The sequence below is a fragment of the Acomys russatus genome, chromosome 1, assembly GCF_903995435.1.
Source record: "Acomys russatus chromosome 1, mAcoRus1.1, whole genome shotgun sequence".
NCBI classification, from domain to species: Eukaryota; Metazoa; Chordata; class Mammalia; order Rodentia; family Muridae; genus Acomys; species Acomys russatus.
Window position 1 is genome coordinate 79,643,525 of NC_067137.1, and position 21,617 is coordinate 79,665,141.

General features: G+C 39.7%; 1 protein-coding gene across 2 annotated transcripts in view; it reads right to left on the reverse strand.

Annotated features, from left to right (window-relative positions):
• Positions 1-21,617, reverse strand: part of Sos2 (SOS Ras/Rho guanine nucleotide exchange factor 2) — an 85,785-nt gene that overhangs the window by 41,533 nt on the left and 22,635 nt on the right. For both annotated transcript variants that reach the window (XM_051147058.1, XM_051147052.1), the window contains exons 3-6: positions 16,749-16,880; positions 11,652-11,816; positions 2,915-3,121; positions 893-1,036 (exon numbers count right to left, since the gene is read on the reverse strand). In XM_051147058.1, the coding sequence (XP_051003015.1) occupies positions 893-1,036; positions 2,915-3,121; positions 11,652-11,816; positions 16,749-16,880 (648 nt within the window). The remainder of the gene's footprint in view (positions 1-892; positions 1,037-2,914; positions 3,122-11,651; positions 11,817-16,748; positions 16,881-21,617) is intronic.

Below are 21,617 nucleotides of genomic sequence, written 5' to 3' on the forward strand. Positions count from 1 at the left end.
AGGCAGCTAACAACCATCTGTAGTGCCAGCTTCAACAGATTTTATGCCCTCTTCTGGCCTCCATGGGTACCAGGCACACATGTGGTGCACTGACATACATGCTCATACAGACATTAAAAAAACATACATACTATTTTTAAAAGAAATGTATTAAATGTATTTAAACGTATTTTATAATAGAGGTTTTTGTCTTGTTTTATAAAGTGGAAAACAAACAAGTGCCAACACGTTTTAGCTAGCTAGCCGCTGAGAGAGCAGAACGCCTGCCCTGCTAGGAATGTTAAAATAGTACAGCCACCCTCTTCGCACGCCCTTGGCTACTGCACGCATGTGGTACACAGACATGCACGCAAGCAAAACATTCATACACATAAAACAAATAATTTTAAAACAGAATGTTATAAGTTATAGTGGCCATCTTTATATTTAATATTGAACACTTTTACAAAAATGTATACAATTTTTATAATCATTTCAAAGAACAAAATGAGATTTTACTTAAAAAAACAAACCTTGTGATTTTTAAAAATGAAATCTAAAGCCCACAAAAGCAAAAGAATAATATCACCAAATTGTTTCCTCGCCTTAAATGTACTAGTATGGAGAATCCCTGCATGCTATTACTCAGTGTGTAAGCTTTCACAGGAAATGCTGGCATAAGGACACTACGAAGCCAGCTTCAGAAGCTGGGCACAAGCACACCGTGCACCCTAACCCCCCAGGAGGCCGCGGCATCCGAGCTGTGAGTTCAAAGCTGCAAACATAGCTGAAGCTCGAGTGTTTTTATAGTAGTCAGCAATGCCTTCAAATTTTACAAAAATTATCTTATGACATTTCCTGATACAGTTCTTAGGACTTTAGTTAAACAGTTTAAAGTGGTTCTTATACCTACCTCTGCTAAATCTTCAAAACAGCTGCCAGCTAATGGATGAGGACTACTTTCATCTGTCATTTCTACTGTGTCTTCAATTAAGCCTAAGAGTTTCACAGTCAATTCATGTATATCTGAAATGTTACTGAAAATCTTTTCAACTTCCTGAAAAAGAAAACAGGTTAAGGCATGTAAGGCTGAGAATCACGCGTACCCATTGCTATCCGAGAGGGGAGCGGGCTGAGTCACGGACATGCTTGCTGCATAGGCATGAAGACCTGAGTGCAGAGCCCAGCGTTCTGGTGAAGGCCAGGTGCTAGTGTGCATGTGTGATCCTGGCGCCGAGGGCAAAGGCAGGGGGATTCCTGCTGCTCAGCAAGCCCAGCAGAATAAACAAGCTCCAGGTTCACAGGGAGAGCCTGTCTCCATAGGAAGGGAGTAGTAAGATGGCTCAGCTGGTGATTTCCATTGAGCATAATCATCTGAGTTCCAGCCCCCGGACACACATGGTGAAGGAAGGAACCTATTGTTTCTGATCTCCATATGCATGTGTGTATGTGTGCACAATACAGAAGGTAAGTGTTATAAATGTACTTTCCACCTGGTCTCATCAAGACAGTAAATGTCAATCATGAATACAAAGACAATTTTAAGAATCTCTTAGATCAGAAGCAGTACATATACTAGAAAATACAAATCATAGGTAGATTGAATTTATAATCCTCAAGTCATACTAGCTCTTTATATAAAATAATACTGGCATTTGTGTGTTTTGAAACTGACTAAGATGCTGAAAGAATGGAGATCTTAAAGAGTAAGCAATGACAAGAGCTAGGATCAGAATGAAAATGACGACTCCTCATCTAGATGTAGAATGAAAATGACTCCTCATCTAGATGTAGTTTGGTTGTTCAGTTTATTGCTCATGTTCTAGGTTTTGAAAGGGACTAAAGATGTCATTAAACTGCCACCCTTGAATTATTGTTGTATTTAGGTTAAATCCTGAGTTCCATAGACACAAACAGGTCATACTCCTTACTATCTAGGCTACAGTCAGCTATTATCCTAGTGTCCTATAATGGGAACATCATGGGCTAAGGAACATGGCCAGCCTGCGCGTTGACTCCTGGCACTACTGCCTGTGTGACATGAGTATGTTCGGCCTTTGTCCTGCTTCTTTTATTTTAATTAAGTAAGTAAATAAGTAATTTTTAGTTTCTCTGTGTAGACCAGGCTGGCCTGGACTCACTTTGTAGATCAGGCTGGCCTGGAACTCACAGTGATCTGCCTGCCTCTGCCTCCTGAGTGCTGGGATTCCAGGTGTGCTCCACTGTGCCCGGCTGCCCTGGTTCTTTTGATGGAGCCCTACACTGGAAATTCTGAGTGACAGAGTCTGCGATCACTCCTGAGTTTATGCTAACAAGGTTACTAAGGGTGAGGATTAAAGGGGTGGAATGGTCCCTCGGCTCACTGACTTCTAGAATAGGGTAGAAGAATGTAGTCCAAGTTCTACAAAGACTGCTGAACAAGGTTGATGAGCTTCTGAGTTGTGAACACGCTGAAGTGCCAGGAACATGGCTTCCCAGAACAAGCATGGAAACTCTGTCAGACTGTGTCCCATCCTTTCCTCCATTGCTGTTCACGTGTATCCCATATAGCACTCCTTGTAACAAACCAGTCACCTTACATATCCCCTGAGCTCTGAGCCACCCCAGCCCTCAGAAGGCAGGGAGCATACGCCTTTCTAGACCATTTTCTTCACCATTCTAAATGAATGACTAAGTCTCATCAAGTCTGACTAACCTGTTATTCTGCAGTAGAAAATGCCATCACTTTAGTGAAAACCCCTCCTGACCCTCTAGTGTCACTGCATTTATATCTGTGTAACAGTTCAGATGGTTTTAAAGCTCAGAGATACATAAAAAAAAAAAAAAAAAAAAACACTTTTACATACTAGTGAGGTACATAATACACTACTATGAATTTTAGCCTGCTATTTGCTTGAGGGATATGCACAGAATTTCAAGCACCCAAAGTACTTACAGAAGGCTTGAACAACTGTCTGTCTGAAAGAAAGGCTTCCCGGAACACCTTAATGATCATATTCAGTTCCCGTAGATACTGTCTTTCTTCTGCAATTTCAGTTCTGACAAGGTCATAGTAGTTCAGCTCACCAGAAGAACTAGGTTCATCTTCACAGAGAGAAACCAAGCCTATATCATCATCCTGATCAAACATGTCCATCAAAACCTAAAAAGTACAAATCAGGAATGCATAGTTACTTTCCTTCCTTCTGTAAAGCTGTCTCAAAGTACTTGCAATTAAAGTATTACTATGCAGTAAGTAAGTATGTTACACACACAAATTTATATTAGAAAATTTAGGGAAAAGTCAGAATGAGAAATGTCCAACTGCATATAGTAAAGCTCTTATCTCTGGATACACGTGTATGTGTGTGTGCACACATGCTATACACACCCACATGCCCTTAAGGAAAAACAATCGGAGCCAGACACAGCCCCAGCACCGAGACAGCTGTGATCCAGATGGGATTTATTCCCATGAAAGTCATACTCTTTATATGTAAACACAGCTAACAGAAGGACTGACGCCGCCTGCAAACAGTTGGTGCTGTGCACCTGGGGAGACCTGAGGGAAAACAAAGGCTGGCTATGGTGGTGTGAAGTTTTCTAAAGCAGTGTTCTCTCTCAACCTGGTATCAGAAAGCTATTTTATGAAAATCATATATATACTAAACAATCTATTACTTTGTGCACATGTATTTGTATGTGTGTATACACACAGTGTGCAAGAGGCAGCCAATAGGCAAGAAATATTCATAAATCAAAAGCATTGGGAATAAGGTGACTATATAACTTAACATTTTTAAAAAATTGAACCTACTTAATTATGTATTCAAAACTGATTGAATAGTAGTGCTAAGAGTTCAGGAAAGAGCTGGAAAATGGCTCAGTGGTTAAGAATGCTTACTGTCTTTAAAGAGGACCCAGGTCTGATTCCTAGCATCAACACCAAGCAGCTCACAAGCACCTGTAACACCAGTTCCATAGGATCTGATGCCTGCTAGCCACTGTGGGCATGTGTAAACACAATGGTGTATAAAAACTGATGTAGGGTTGGGTGTGGTGGTGCACGCCTTTAATCCCAGCACTTGGAAGGCAGAGGCAGGCGATCTCTGTGAGTTCGAGGCCAGCCTGGTCTACAAAGCGAGTTCAGGACAGCCAAAGCTAACACAGAGAGACCCTGTCTCAAAAAAACAAAAAAGAAAAAGAAACTGATGTTGGTACACGCACACACATAAACAAAAATAATTTAAAAAAAAAAAAAAAAAAAGAGTATCAGAAAGATTGAGTGGGGGAGGGGGACACATGGAAGCTACCTGAAAGAATGGGAAGGAGTTGGGTGTTCCTGAGGGGATTTTGAGGTGCAAGTGATAAAGATGCATTTCAATTTCGGGGAATCTGGAGCCTTCTTTTGACCTCCACAGGGGTACCAAGCACATACATACAAGCAGGTAAAATACTCCCACATGGAAAAATAGATAAATCTAAAGAAATAAGTTAATTTTATTCTACTTTTTAAAAGGGATAGGCACTGGCAAGACAGCTCAGCAGAGCGCTGGCTGCCAAGCTTGACAATGTGACCTCACATGGTGGAATAAGTACTGCTTCTGCAAGTTGTTTTCAGACCTCCACATGAATTACACACATAAACAATAAATAGTTTTAGTTTTTAAGACTTTAGGGGGGAAATGGTATAGCACTAAAAGGAAAGTCTTGTCAGAGTGAAAATTCTGATAATAAAAGATAATATTCATTCATTCAACAAAACATCTACCTGTCACCAGGACAGTACCAACTCTCGGTGAATCACAGTAACAGATAAAGAACTCTGTCCTCCTGCCCTGATGGATGCCACTTGGAAGCTTTTAAAACACTGTCAGTTCTCCCATCCACCTCCTTTGGTCATTGCTATCTGTTTTGGTGTAGTTTTCCATTTGGTTTTGCTGTGCTTTGCTTTTTGAGACAGGGTCTCACTATCCAGCCCTTGCTGCTCTGCAACTAACACCTTGAACTCACAGAGATCTGCCTGCCTCTGCCTCCAAGTGCTGGGACTAAAGGTGTGTACCACCATGCCTAGCGTTTTGTTTGGCTTTTAGACAAAGACTTACCCTGTAGTTCAGGTTGGCCTGGAATTCACTATGAAGCTAAGGCTAGCCTTGGAGTTGTACCAATCTCCTGCCTCAGTTTCCTAAGTATTGAGATTGCAGACAGAACCACTACGGTCAGCCCCCTCTATGCTTTAAATTATTAAACAGTCACCGTCTCTTACAATGGCACATGAGTCTCACAATTTGATCTATTTACCACAGGTCTTTCCCAAGCCCATTTTCAAAAATTATATTCCTAAAGATAAACTTATTTCATGTCTTATAGAAAGGTGACCTGGATTTACTGTCTTCTTTAGAAGATCTTAATTTCTTTAGGATAAAGCAAAGTCACAATTTAACCTCACAACTTGTGACATTTCCAAATCCCTCTCTTCATTTCTGGTTCTATAAAACCTACCCTTTTGTCACTAAATAACACTTCTTCCAACTCCTAGCCACTTTAGCCAGTATTGATATGAAATCATGTTGCAAACAGATACACAAAATAGTGGCACATTCAACAAAAAAATATACAGAAGACCAACCTCCCCCTTTTCCCCCACAAAAAAATCTTTTCAGAATGGTCTGTGCTAATTCATAGGCTCATTCACTAGCAAGCTCACCAACTCATTCCTTCCCACTCTCAGATTTAGTGTGCTGCCTTTGGACTCTGGTTAGGTTTTCCGAGATTAAAGTCTTGCTACCTACCCAGGACAGCCTCAACTTTGTCATCGTTTGCCCCAATCCCCAAGTGTTAGAATTACAAGCATGAAGATCCGTGTCTAGTTCTGAACAGCTGACCATTCTCCACGTAAAAACCTTCCCCCCTTAGAGGATGGCTCAATGAGTAGGAGAACTTGTTGCCTTTGCAGTGTCCAGGGCTGGTTCCCAGCACCCACACAGCAGCTTACTATTGTCTGCAACACCAGTTTCAGGGTATCTCTGACCTCTGTGGGCACTGCATGCACTTATATACATGCAGGCTAAACATTCAGACACATTAAAAACAAACAACATGGCTCCCAATGTTACAGATTTGGTCCCTAGCCATGAAACTGTTGGGAAGTATGGAACCTTTGAGAGGGAGGGTCTTGTGGGAATAAATTACTGGCATGATAGGGTAGAAGTGGGTAGTGGAGCCCACACCTTGCTCTCTCAGCATGTGTCCTAGTCATCTTATGGCAAGCAGCTCACTTCTCTGTGACTTCTGACCACAGTCCAAAGTAGCCGGTGCAAGCAAGCCAAGATTGAGCCCACATCAGTCTTTCTTCTTTTTACGTTGATTGTCTCAAAAATGGTTTTTTATGACACTATAGAAAACTGAGAAAAGGACTAATATAGCACAATATAAAAACTCCTAAGTTTAAATATTAAAGGAGTCAGGCAGGTGTAGCATAGTGATATATAAGAAACAGCAAAAATTAGGGCAAACCAGAAGGTATATATACACATAAAATGAAAGTTTGCTGTTCAACATCAAGTATTTTCTTTTTGAACAAAGTCTGAAATGTAAATTTATTTTATTTTTGGTTTGGATTTTTGAGACGGGGTTTTTCCATGTATCCTTGCCTGTCCTGGAACTCTCTGTAGACCATATTGGACTTGAACTCAGAGAGATCCACCTGCCTCTGTCTCCCGAGGAAATCTAGATTTTTATGTGAGATTTTTAGATCTATAAAATTTGTTACTGCCTTTAGCTTACCACTATTCCAATATCCCTTGTGTCACTCCCCAAATCTTGTTAACGCTTAACTCATAAATCCTTCTTAATCTGATCACTTCCCTGAATCCCTGTCTAGATTGTCTTCCTCACATATTCAATCCCCATCCATCTTTCCATCACTTCCTGCAAATGAAAATCTCACACAGCTTTTCAGACTCAACCTGACTCCCCACTGTTTACCAACACTCTTCTATCTTTCCTGCAGGATTGCCCAATTTACACTGAAATTTCTGTTCATGCTTTCACTAATTAGAAAATAACTAAGGATTAAAAAACATGCACAAAAAGTTTGCTTAAGTGGTTTGTATATATTTAAATCATTATAAGCTATTAGAGTGAGAATAAATTCTAAAGTCCTAATGACTGAAAGAACTAAAAAAAAAAAAAAAAAAAACACAGCATAACTGCTGGGCAGTGGTGGTGCCCGACGCCTCTGATATCAGTTCTTGGAAGACAGACACAGGCAGATCTAAGTGAGCGTGATCTATAGAGTGAGTTCCAGGTCAGCCATGGTGAACATGGAGAAACTCTGTCTCAACAGACAGACAGACAGACAATTAAAATGGCCAATGATGTGACTTGATGCTACAGAGCTTAGTGTGTGCTGCCTCAATTCCTAGTATTGCAAATAAAAAATAATAGACAGGAAGACATGCAGGCAGAGAGGTCTTGAAACAGATGGAATATAGCCATGCAAGAAAAAGACAAACAGGGCTGGAGAGATGGCTCAGCGGTTAAGAGCACTGACAGTTCTTCCAGAGGTCATGAGTTCAATTCCCAGCAACCACATGGTGGCTCACAACCATCTATAATGTAATCTGATACCCTCCTCTGGCCTGCAGATGTACATGCAGGCAGAGCTTCGTATACACAATAATAAATAACAAATCTTTAAAAAAAAAAAAAAAAAAGAATAAGACAGACAACACCCGTCCCCCAAATTCTGTTTTCTAGTTCGGCATGGTGGCACACACCTGTAATCCCAGCTCTTAGGGAGGCAGAGGCAAGTGGATCTCTGTGAATTTGAGGCCAGCTTGGTCTATAAAATGAGCCCAGGACAGCCAAGGCTATAGAGAAACCTTGTCTCAAAAAAAACAAAACAAAACAAAACAAAAACAAAAAAACACCACCACCACCAACACGAAAAACCAAAACAAACAAAAGAAGAATAAGACAGATACCCAAGTCCTATCATGACTAGGTCTGACAAATTAAAAGTTCTTCAGAGAAGTGAATCATCTTAACCAGCAGTCTCCTTTAGCATATGTTCTATTCTGCCAGTTCAAATCCTACTTTTCTCAGTAGTGACAGGGTTAAAGTTGAGTTCTACCTCCTTTCCTGTGATGTGACTGTTCTCAGGAATCTGTGATGTGTCAGAACACTTCATAACAGTAGAATATTGCTTTTTTAAAAGTAAAAAAGTTCTCATATTTTTGTCTAGCAAATCAAACATCTCAAGAAATCAGTTTCTCAAATAGTTATTAAACATATGGTTCGTGAGCTCTTGAAACCAGCTTAGATTTATAGATTATACCATGACAGACAATCGCATTAATTCACTCATATAACTAGAATCACAGAATCACAAATACAGTCATCTGCATTTTTAGCTAAGCACATGACTATCTCTTGTGACAAACAGGAGACCATGAAAAGGAAGTCTGAAGCCAGGATCAGCAAACTACAGTACATGAGCCGAATGCTGCCCACATGTAAAACCTCACAGCATTTTCCTGCAGCACAGCCCATGCTCATCTGTCCATGGCTACTCCTGTGAGCTACCAGCGCAAAACTGAGCAGTTCCAAGAGAAAATTTGATGGTCACCATCTAGCTTTTGTGGGCTCTTGGGGGACTGCTGTTGCTTTATCTGTCACAATACTAAAATGCAGCCTACAATTAGCTGAGAATTTGCTATGAACACCAGCCTGTCCTCAGACTTGCAGCAATCCTCCTGCCTATGGCCCCTGAGTGCTAAAATTACAGGCTCATCCCACCATATCCACTTTTTGACTGACTCTTTACATATTTGTTGATCTTGAACTGGACAAGAGGTAAAACAGTAGAAGAAAAGTGGTTTAAATCTAGAAAGATGTCTTTAATTTATTTAAAATCTATTCCTTATATTGTTCCTTTAAGATATTTTATTGAGCAATTTCAACTAAAACAAAGTTCTCAAACTTACATATAGTAGCAAAATCTAGATAGGATATCTAAAATGAAAGCCAGAATTAGATTTTTTAAAATATCCTGATGTGATAATTTCAAAAATAATATGAAATTTTCTGTGGTTAAATTTGAGTTCAGCTTATAAATTCTACAATCCATAGCATGAGTTGAAGAAATCAAAAGCAGAGGAGTACTTCATCTATAAAAGTCCTTAGGGGCTCAGATATCTGCACTCAGTAAGTAACCAGGGTGACAATGGACTAAAAAGTTAATATTGAAAATGAAAGAGAAGAGCATATAAAGGGACAGAGGTAGCCACTTCATTATAGTTAGTGCTAGTAAACCCAAACTGAGATCATTCCCTTTAATTTTAAAAGTCTGTATAGGAGCTAGAGAGGAGGTTCAGTGAGTAAAAGTCACTTGCACAGCCTACCTAAGGACGGGCAGGACAAACAAGGTAGGTATCCCTGCAAGGTAGAACATGAGAAGCCTGTAGAAAAAAAGAAGCAGGGGGAGGGGGGTTGGGTACTGGAGAGATGGCTGAGTTAAAGGGTTTCATTGTTGTTGTTTTTGCTTTTGCTTTTCAAGACAGGCTTTCTCTGTATTGCCCTGCCTGTCCTGGACTTGCTTTGTAGACCAGCCTGGCCTCAAACTCACAGTGATCCACCTGCCTCTGCCTCCTGAGTACTGGAATTACAGGTGTGTGCCACCACGCCCTGCCTTTGCTTACTGCTCTTATAGAGGATCTATGTTCAGTTCCCAGCATTCTCAACAGGGAGTTCACAACTGCTTTTAACTCTAGTTCCAGGGGATCCAATGACACTGCCCTATGTAGACACTGCATGCAGTTGGTGCATATAAACTCACAAGTACATACAATAAGTACACATAAATACAATTAATATATAAATCTTTAAAAAGAAAAGATAAACGACAAGGTGGGTGGGTGGAGAAGGCACAGCCTGATCAACCAGCATAGAGGTTATTCCTACCAGAGTACATCAGGCACCTACCATCAGGGCAACTGGTGAGACTGCAATGGGGCCTGAGGTCACATGCTACACACAGCACACTGCAGCTATGTGCCAAAGTGCTCCTGTGCTGACAATTTACTCCCAAAATGACTCAGAATGCAATGGGATATTCTGTACTGTATTTTAAACCGTTCTATCAGCTTAAGTCACTTTCAAAGTAACAGAAAGTATGCAATCATTATTGTAGAAGTCAAAATAAAAACGACAAATTTCTACAAGGAAATGCAGTGAAAATCAGTTTTTAAATTAGAACATAGAATAACACATCTCAAGTATAGGTTTAAAAAAAAATAGTGTTTTCACCTAAACCTCTGTAAATACCAGTATTCTCTAAAACCTCCTAGCGATTCTAATGTGCAGTCAAGGCTGACAACCAGTAGTGTGTACTAGGCCAGAGGCCCAGCATCAGCAATCTACTCTGTCAAGTCCTGCCAGACTCTGCTGTTGGTCACTTTCTCCACTGCACACTGGATTCACTGGTATACTGTTTAAATTACATTGTGCTGAGTTATTTGTTTATATTTTCATTTCACACTAACACATATTCATTTTAACATAGGTAAGAAATATAAGGAGGAAAAAGAAAGGCTCGAAAGGAGGAAAGAAGGAAATGGAAGACTGAATTTTCCCTCAGGCAATTCTCATGAACAGGAGGAATGATGAGTCTGTAATCAAGAAAAGAACGATCAGAGGACAGTAACTTTGTTGTGAGTTGTTTCTCTGCCTGTGTCCCACTAAACTGTCTTGATATACCAAAGCATGTTCTTCAAAATTGATGTATACCAGAAACAACTCTGGTATAGTCTCTTTTTTAAAATAGAAAACTCAGGAGTGTGTGCTGGCTCAAGTCTAGAAATTCCAGCACTCAAGAGGCAGGAGGATCTCACATTTGACACCAAGCAAGGCTCCAGGCCAGCCTGAGTTACATAGTAACACCTTGCCATTAAAAAGCAATGAAGGAAAAAACCAAATAAAATAAACATTACCTAAACTACCTTTCTTCAACTGATTTGAATGGATTCCCCCACCCCACCCCGTGGAAAAGAGAATTCTCCTCCCTGCCATAGTGCTGAACCCTGGGAAGTACCTGGAAGTGATTGTAGTGTGCAGTCAAGGCTGACAGCCAGTAGTGTGTACTAGGTCACAGGCCCAGCATCAGCAATCTACTCTGTCAAGTCCTGCCAGTATTTTTCTGTCTTCCAGTATCAGAATTTATAAAATTTACTAATATACTGCCAAGCATGAAGGCATACCCCTTCATAAACTCAGTACTTGGGAGGGAGGGCCAAGGGGACCTCTGTGAATTCAAGGTCAGCTTCAGGCCAGATGGGGATACACAGTGAGACCAGGGCTTTAAAACAAAAAAACCATAACCTAGTATCATCATGTACTACAGAAAGAGGAAACCCAGTGTGGTGGTGCATACTGATAATTCTAGCACTTCAGAGCCTAAATCAGCGTGATCATGAATTTAAGGCTGGTCCTTAGTACAACAAAAGGAACTAACTAAGAAGTATTTCGAGTGTCAGCTTATATCTTATGTAAAGTGTATGAATTTAACATATAAAAATCTTCATAAGCTTAAAAATGAAACTAACTTCATTACAATTCATTTTGAAAGAGTAAAACAAATGCCATATAGCTATCAGTATTTAATTTAAGCTTCGTCACTTTTCAAGACTTACCTTATCTGCACACATTGACACTTTAATGTCTTGCTGAGATATTTCATAATGCCGGATATTAAAAACATAATTACCAGCCAGTTTCAAAATATCTGCTGAGATATACTCCAATACAGCCACAATGTAGAGAGACACATGGTAGTCCACTTTATACCCCAAAACTTCCTGTTTAAAAATAATAATAATTAAATTCCAAAACAAAAGCACTATCAAATATCAGTTAAATGCTTAAAACTCCTGCTGAAGAGCTGGGGAGAACTCCTCAAGAAAACCAACAGTCAACGACCCTGGGCCCCACGGGGGCTCAAAGAAAATGAAGCACCAACATGTATGGACCTGACCCCTACATATATGTAACTGATGGGCAGCTGGGTCTTCATGGGGTCCCCTAGGAAGTGAAGTGGGTCGTATCTGGCATGGACTCTGTTGCCTGCTTTTGGATCACTTTCCTCTCGCTGAGCTGCTGTGTCTGGTCACAGTGGAAGAGGCTGTGCTTAGTTCTGAGCAAACGGCTGCACCAGGGTTGGTTTGGGGAGGTGGTTGTTAGGATTCTGCTTCAGTCCGCTGAGCTGTGATGTCACTGCCTACCTGCTCTGTCAGGTCTAGGTACAGTCTACCTTGCTACCAGACTTTTACCATTCTTTTAGCTAAAAGACAGTGACGACTTACAGCAATCTCACCTATGTCTTAAATTGTCCAAAAAGACATTTTATGGATGTTAGATGGTCTAAGGTGTTTTGTGAATGTTGGAAGATCTAAGAAGGTGTTTTAAGGTTGATACATGCAAGTTATGAATGTTAGAAAGTCTAAGAAAGTGTTTTAAGTTGGTAAATGCAAGTTATAAAGGTCAACATTCATAAAAAGATGTCTTATTCCTCCTGTTGCTATGCTGCATTAACTGTTTAGAGTGTTGACACTGATCAATGGAGCGCTGACTTATTAATCTAACTATGGTAAAACATTCCACTATACGATCCCATCATAGTTCCAAGCTCAAAATTTTAAATATCCTTTTGTCTTTTACTTAAAATGTTTCTCACTGTGCTTAAATTATACCTCCAGTCTCCTAAATAGAGGGAAGAAGCCCTCTTTCATGATGGTTACTGATGCTAACATAAGCCTTTGCCATTCTGCTCTACAGGAGATTTCTGTGCTCCCCAGGTTACTGTTTCACAGGTGTCAGAAAAGTTTCACAAGGCCTCTGCCTTCCCTAAGCTCACCTCAAAAAGCATCTGTGCATTACCATAAAGTTCTTCTCTCAAGTCTCTACTATGTTGTATGTCTACTGCCTTTTCCTACAATGTGTATATGCTTAACAATGTGTATTTCACTGCAGATTTCAAACAATGACATTAACATGCCCAAAATGTATCTCCCTTTATGAACTTAAAAGGATTCTTGTAAGCTACAGAAAATCCACCTCTCAGGTCAAATAGACTGCAGATAAGCACTGTCTGTCAATCAACAGCCTAAGTTTCTCTCACCTATCGCCTATCTCTGAAGGTGGGGTTCCTCCCCCTTTCCTTGGTTTTGGGACTCCCCTAACTACCCTATTGCTACAGTCTTACACCCAACACCTACTGACTGCTGAGTCCTCTCTTCTGGTTGATGTAAACGCTTCCTGCCATTCTTACCAACCCACATCCAAACCCTCCCTCTAGGACCTTCTCCCTTGGGTGAGATCTCCCTCTGCCAGCTCGGTTCATTCCCAACCCCCTCGTTCAAAACCCTAGTGCTAGGTAACCATGTCTGCTCTCTGCCATGCCTTGGCTCTGACCAGTGCTGATGAGCTGCTGGAACAGTTGCACCAATCTCATCAAGTTAAACCTTGCTCAGGGGACACCCCGATAGGTCACTGACTTCTACTCTCCCCATGGGAACAGTCCATTTGCTGCCTTTCCAGGCTCCTCTGGGATGCCTTCTGGAGAATTTCAAATTCCTATGCCCACATTAAGGGCTCCTAAGCTTATATGCCTCTGCAACCAAACTTGGAAAGATCCAAAACTAAAACTTTTTAATTATTGTCAGCAATAATTATATCCAAACCTTTTCTTTGCTCTCCCAAACATTTTAAGCATTGTCTCTTTCCTTATTTTCAAACTTTTTCTCTTTGCTTCCCCTAGACTTTCAAATGTAAACCTAAAGGGAATTTTCTCCCTAACCTAATTGTGCTAGTATCCTGCCAGACTTCCTACATCCGGGACATAGTCAAAGCAGCTCCTCACAAGTGCTCCAGTGCAAGCTCACAGATTGTGTCAAGTGGACCTGCATTACCCCCTTAGCCGCACATGTTCTCAGACCCTGGATAGCAAATTCAACAGCTTGCTCTTCTGGAACCTGGCCAGCATTTCAGCCTGTTAACCTCCTGTTGCCGCCCTACTGTCAGCAGGAAGTAGTTAAGAAACTACTTCCCCCCTTCTCCACGTACAGAAGGCTGAGATGGAGTGCTGCAGGCCAGGGACACACAGCTCCAGGCTCCCCCAGCACTCCTCAGTCCCTATCTGCTGTAGGACATGGCTGATATAGCCTGCCCTCTACCTTGAACTTTTAGGGCAGAGCTTTTCCTCCCCCTTCACTATATAATCTGGAGATTTTGTTGCTTTTTCTCCCTCTCTCTTTTCCCCTTATGTGACAGACAAAAGCTGTTTCCAATGAACCTACTTTTATATATTTTAACTTATCTTACATAAAAACAATCCTAACATTCCTCATTTTTTAATTATAGGAAAAAGGGAGGAATGTTAGGATTCTGCTTCAGTCTGCCTACCTGTGATGTCACTCCCTGCCACTGGGGCGTGGCCCTGCCCAGGGCTATATACAAGGACAGACCCACCTCGCCCCTCTCTCTCTTACCCCCTTTCTCTCTTACCTCTTTCTCTCTTCCTTGGTCTCTGTCTGTCTCTCTCTCTGGGGTACCCCTCCCCCTTTCCTTCTCTCCCATACACATTGAATGAACCTCATGTAATCTACTATCTGTTGCTTGGCATCTTATTTCTTATTCTCTTATTATTTTTTAATTATTAAAGGGGTGGCTGCCCTTTTCTGAAGAGAAGGGGAAGAGAAAAGGAAGAAGTAGGTAGACAGAAGGAAAGGAGCTGTGACAAGGACATTAAAATGAATAAATTAATAAACATTTTAAAATAAAATAAAAATGAAAAAAAGAAAGAAAGAAAGAAAACAGTGAGCTGAGGTAGCTTCATTGTAAAGAACTTCCCGGCAGGAGCAAGACCCTGAGCTTATGCTTTAGCACTGAAAAAAATTCTATATAATTTTTGCTCATAAACAATTCTTTCTTTCTTTTTTTCTTTTTTCTTTTTTTTTAGACAGGGTTTCTCTTGTAGTTCGGGTTGTCCTGGAACTCGTTTGTAGACCAGGCTGGCCTCAAACTCAGATCCACATGCCTCTGCCTCCCAAGTACTGGGATTAAAGGCATGCACCACCACGCCCGGCTTAAAATAAGAATTTTTATACAATATATTCTGATCACAGTTTTCCCTCTATCATCTCCTCCTAATTCCTCTCTACCCATCAAGTCTATGACTTCTTTCTCTTTCTGTTTCTGCTTAGAAAGCAAATAGAAAAAAAGAAAGAGAAAGAAATAAAAAAAGAAAAGAAACTGCCAAACAAAACAAACAAATACAGTACTCCTGAGGCAGAGGCAGGAGGATTAATGTGAGTTTGAGGCCAGCCTGGTCTATAGCAAAATGAATCCAGGACAGCCAAGGCTACACAGAAACCCTGTCTCAAAAAACCAAAAAGAAAAAAGAAAAACAAACATATAACAACAACAACAAAAAAAAAAACCAAAAGAAAAAAAGAAAAACAAAGAAAAGAAAGAAAACACGCATACACAAACAAAACCTTTAGTAACACAAAATCAGAAAATATACAAACAAAAGACAGAAAACAAAAAGCTGGGCTTGATTTTACTGGCAGCTTCTTAGCCTCCTCCCCAACCCGACCCACCCACCACTGAAAACCCCTCTGACACCTATTTTCAAGTGCTTTACAAGCACTGTCCTTTAATCCCCATGGTCCTTAAGAAGAGAGTTTCTCAGTGTGTGCTTCTGGGGGAAGGGTCTGCCGCTGGTTACTTATCAACTCAATAGGAGCTATGGTTACCTGAGGGGAACCCCAACTGAGAAGAACTTCTCTACCAGACGGGCCTGTAGGCAAGTCTGTGGAATAGTTTCTTGATTAATGATTGACAAAGAAGGGCCCAGCCCCTGTGGGTAGTGCTGTCCCAGGCTGATGGTTCTAGGTTGGAGACCAAGCCAGTGAGCAGCATAGCTTTGGCTTGAGTCTCCTGACTTGACTTCCCTCAGTAACGGACTATAAAGCACAAGCTGACATAATGACATAAGCCCTCTTCTCCCCAAGTTATTTCTGGTTGTGGTGTTTATCACAGAAACAGAAAACTAGAATGAGGGGTTATTAAAATTTCTACCAAAAGGTCTTTAAATCTATAATACCAAGCTTACTCTACAGGTTATTCTCTAGTGCCCTTCCAATCTATAAAGGTTAATTTGAAAGCATTCAGCACCTTTTGATATTTCACTTTCTTAATAACAAAATTTTAAATCATGGTTTACTACATTGGAATTGATAAAAGGTAATCATCATTGGAAGATACCACAAAAAAGCCACAACATATTATTAGCATTATTGACTTTGCATGTGTGCACATGTGCACGCGCGCGCACACACACACACACACACACACACACACACACACGAGCAAGAACAGAGTGAATGAAAGAGAGAGAGAGGGAATATGAGCCATGGATTTGTTAGAGTACTTTTTTTTTTTTTTTTTGAGCCTAGCCTTTAATGGCTGAGCCATCTCTCCAGCCCCATTTATTTTTATTTTGTTTCTTTTCTTTGGAGGTGGGTGGATAGCATGCTAGAAATTCAACCAGGGTATCACTCATGTAAAGCATACCACTGACACACACACCTCACCTCTCCATTTTTATTTCATGCACATATAATGTATATAATACATATACAAACAGACCATCGATACTAAATATACATTATTACTATGAAAGTATTACTTATTATGAAGAATTCCCCCAGTGTCTAGTCTTTTATTACCTTTAAGGAAGGATGAATTTTGTCCACAGGTAGTAAAAGAGGATTTCTTCGCTTTCGTTTCTCTATGGCAGATTGTGCATCAGCAATTGCCCATTTATCAATAGGATGAGGAAAAGTCTTTTGAACTCGTTCCTGTTCAAATCAGAGTTGAGTCGTTCAGAATCAGCCGAACTTTATAAATAGAAAGCTCATATAAAACACAGCCTGATCAGTCATCAATACAAGAAGACAGCAGGGGCACAATATGTTCTATTCCCGGGGGGCGGGGGGAAACCATTAGGTTTTTAAAAAGTTACCAGTCATGGTGGCACACCTATAAAAGTAGTGTACACTATACTTCCCTCATTCTTATTCAAATGTCAGCAAGAACTATGGACAATAAAAGAAAGACCACCAGTATATGAGCATGGAAAAGAAAGTAGGGTTGTGTTTGTGTGAAACAGTAAGTGAATCACTGAACTTTGTTAGAGATTAGATAGAAGCTTTTATAAAGTTTACTTCTGGCAACATTCTATTATCTGTCTGTCTATCTATCTATCTACCTACCTATCTATCTATCATCCAGCATAGCGAGCTACCGAGCGCTAGCTATCAGCTAGCGATATATCCATCGATATCAACCACCTATCATCTACCTATCATCTATCTATCTATCTATCTATCATCTCTCTCTCTCTCTATCTATCATCTATCTATCTATCATCTATCTATCTATCATCTATCTCTCTCTATCTACCTATCATCTATCATCTATCTATCTATCATCTATCTATCTATCATCTATCTACCTGTCTACCTACCTACCTACCTATCATCATTGTCTATCACCTATCACCTATCTAATATAATCTATCATCTATCTACCTAACTTTTACCTATGTCATCTACCTATCTAATCTATCTATTTTATCTATCTATCACCTACCTATATAATGAACAACAAACATAAAATAACCTCATATGGTCTGTTATAGTACTATTGTTTTTTTAAAATTATCTGTATTATCTGTAGGTCTGACTAGTAATCAATCAAGACAAAGACACTTGTTATATTTTAAAACAGTCTTAGTTAACCTGAGGCAGGACAGATATTAATTTTTTAAACTACTTTCCATAGTGGGGCAGGCATGGGATCCCTGTTTTAATCCCATGCCATTTGTTTTTAATAACTTTTATTAAGTTACCTCTTATCTATAACTTCAAATAATTGCTAATGTTTTTTATTTGGGCCAAATTCTCCATTCACGCCGGCCATGTGTTTCTCCTCCAGCTAACCCATGGTGGCCTTCCTCTCTTTTCTTTAGGTCTCTCCTCCTCTTGGCAGTTCTTTTTTTTTTTTTTTTTTTTTTTTTTTTTTTAATTTCTCTCTCTCTTTCTTTGCCCCACCTATCTCTTTTATTAAGTAAAAGTTGGGTCAGACAGTAAGTAGTAATTAACATCAAAATATATTAGACTATCCCCCAACATAGTACCTTCTTAACTGGCAACTCAATCTCTTAGTGATGCTATACATTACAAATTCCAGATGTTTTGACATCCTAGAATGCAATCTAAAGTATCTATCTGTATACTTGAGAAGGTAGAGGCAGGAAAACTATGAGTTCAAAGCCAGTCCAAGCTACTAATGAGACTCTATCTCAAAATAAAGAAAAGCAAAGGCCAACAACACAACCAGATTTCATCATATAATTTTGTCACATGAATTTTTTAAATTTATCATGCCTGCACTGGGGAGAGTAGTTCAATAGACTGCCTGTGTGACTGTGCAAGGATTAGGCCTGAGTTTTAGCACTGTAAAAATATGAATTAGGAAAAAGTACAATACACAGGAGAGCTATATATTAACATATCAGTAGTTATAAATTTTTAAGGTTAACATCATTTACCTAGAAATCAACTTATTATTAATATTGCCAGAACGCCTCTCTCTCTTTGATAATCCTAGAGCAATATAGAAAACATTTAAAAGAACAGCTATCTGTGACTCAGACTATGGTGGGAATTAGGGTGCTCAGGATGGTTTTGGAAATACAGATCTCCATAAAAAAATCAAATTCCTATGGATGGAGAGATGGCTCAGAGGTTAAGAATGCTGTCTGTTCTTTCAAAGTTCATGAGTTCAATTCCCAGCAACCACATGATGACTCACAACCATCTATAATGAGATCTGGTGCCCTCTTCTGGTGTACAGTCACACTTATGGGCAGAACACTGTACAAATCATAAATAATTTTTAAAAATCAAATTCCTGTTCATTTAATCTTAAATTTAACCAGTGTTTGACATGAATAAGAACCATATATCAGAACTGAATTCCAATTATATAGGGTTTCCTATATTTAAGTTAAATTATCAAACTTAAGAAACTTTAGCTATTGAAAGAATGTTTTGTTATATTTATTTAATGCCTAAATGTTACAGCAAAGTAAAGGGAAATAAGTGTTTTAGTCTTAAGAGTTTTAATCTTAATACCTCCATCACTCTAAATCAGTTTTCCTTTGTACTAAAAGTTGTAACTTCATTACATAATCTTCAAAATCTAAAAGTGTTCCTATGTAACCAACGTAAAAAATGCTTTAATACTAATCCATGCAGACTTTTAGAGAGATTTACATAGAGACATACACATACAGAGCGCGCGCACTCTCTCTCTCTGTCATATATATATACATATATGAATGTATATGTATGTATATACACACACATATGTAAACAAATAGCCTTAATATGTAAACAATGAACAAATAACATCAATCTCTTATCAAAGTAATGTTTATATGTAATAAAATGAGCAGATATTTTTCTTTTTGAAATGGAGTTTTGCCCTGTACCAGGATGACCTTGAACTTACACTCCTCCTGCTTCAGCTTCCTGTGTGCTAAGATCACTAGCATGTACTGCTATGCCCAGATGAAAACACTGTTAGTATGCAGTTTAATGAATTTTGAAAATGTTTATACCTATGTAACCATCATCCAAATCAATATATAGAAATTTCTGTAATCTTAATCTTCATCCCTCATTCCTTATTAGTGTGTATATGTATGTGTGTGTGTATGCGTGATGTGAAGGTGAAAGGACAACTTCGGTGTTTCTCTCCATACAATCTCATGTGGGTTGCAGGGATCAAACACCTTTAGATGTTGAGTCATCATGGTCCCTGATTCTATCACCATTGTTGTTAGCAGTTTCTAAAGTTCATAAAGTGAAATCTTACACATATTCTTTTGGGTATGGCTTTTTTACCCTATATTTCTGTGAAATGCTGCTACTACCACACATAATATTTCATTTTCTTCATATATTTCTAACACTTACTAATCTACTGTATTTGTTTATTCACTGGGAATGCCAATCTTGGCTATCAGTTTAACTGGATCTCGAATCAACTAAGAGACAGCCTCTGGGTAAGTCTAGGAGGGTATTTCCTAGAAGGCTTATTAATTCACACTGCAAGACCCTCTCCTTCACTGGGTACCTTTGGCATCTGTCCATATCTAAGGAAACCCTTGCTTTCTGCCTTCTTGACTTTGCTCCTTGCTCATGAGTGCATCTATCATGCTGCCTCTACTCTCATCCTTTGCTAACATGGTAATCGAGCTTCTTTGCCCTTCCAATGTGACTCAAGTGTCTCTTCAAAATCCTACAAGTATCCAGCAGCACACTGGGATTGCTGAGGTGACTCAGGAGCTGAGAAATTATCCTATCTCCAGTGTGAAGACAGCCACTGTTGGTCTACCCTACTCCATGTTATGTAAGCTAATTTAATGATTCCCCCTTTAATATATATTTATTCTATAGGTTCTGTTCCTCTAGAGAACCTGACTTTTCCACCTATCATTATGATTGGAGTATAATATCTTCCACATGGTCTCATGTATGAGGGGCTTGGTTGCAAGCTCATGGACTCTGGACAAAGTGACTGGATCCTGAGGGCTTTGACCAAAGCATGGCATCAATCCTTTTTGTTGGTTGGTTATTGGTTGGCTTTTTGAGACAAGGTTTATTTGTGTAGCCTTGGCTGTCCTGGACTCTCTTTGTCGACTAGCTGCCCTCAAACTCAAGAAGATTCACCTGCCTCTGCTTCCCGAGCGCTGGGATTAAAGAAGCGCACCACCACACCTGGCTAGGCATCAATTCTTTAATGATCTCATTATATAATGGAATTATTTGGAGCTGGTAAAATGGAAGAGGTAAGACCTTGATGAAGAAAATGGGTCACTTTGGGATTGTGCCCTCGAGGCTACTCTCACTGTAGTCTCTCTCCTTGCATTCCCTGAATTCTCTATTTCATCATGGAATGAACAGTCCCGGGCAAATGTTCCTGCCACTAGGATATTGTGCCTCATTACAGACCTAGAAATATGATCTAAATGAACACAGACTGTACCCTCTGAAACTTGAGGCAAAGCAAACCCTTCCTCCTTATAAGCTGTTCATATCAGAGATTCTGTCACAGCGACAAAGGTTTGACTAATACAAGAAATTGATACCACACAGCTGGGCCATTGCTGTGATGATACCTATGACGTGGTTCTTAAGCCTTTAAAGGGGTTTGTATGAGAAAGTCTACAAAAGAAGAGCAACAAAAGCCATTGATGCATCAAGTAAAATGTACTTCTAGTGAGCAGTGAGAAGACAAGATGCTACTAAAATGTAGGTAGTGAAGGCTGCGCTGACAAGGCTCCAGATGGAAATGATAGCATGAAAGTCTTCACCAGCCAGCTTGTGTTTCAGTCTTACTTAGGGCCTACCATGCTTTTCTACAACTCCATTTTCCCCCTTTTGGAATGGGGCTGTTCACCCTGCACAGCTGCATATCAGAAGTAATTTTCTTTTTTATTTCACAGAGGGTCACAGCTAGGAGAT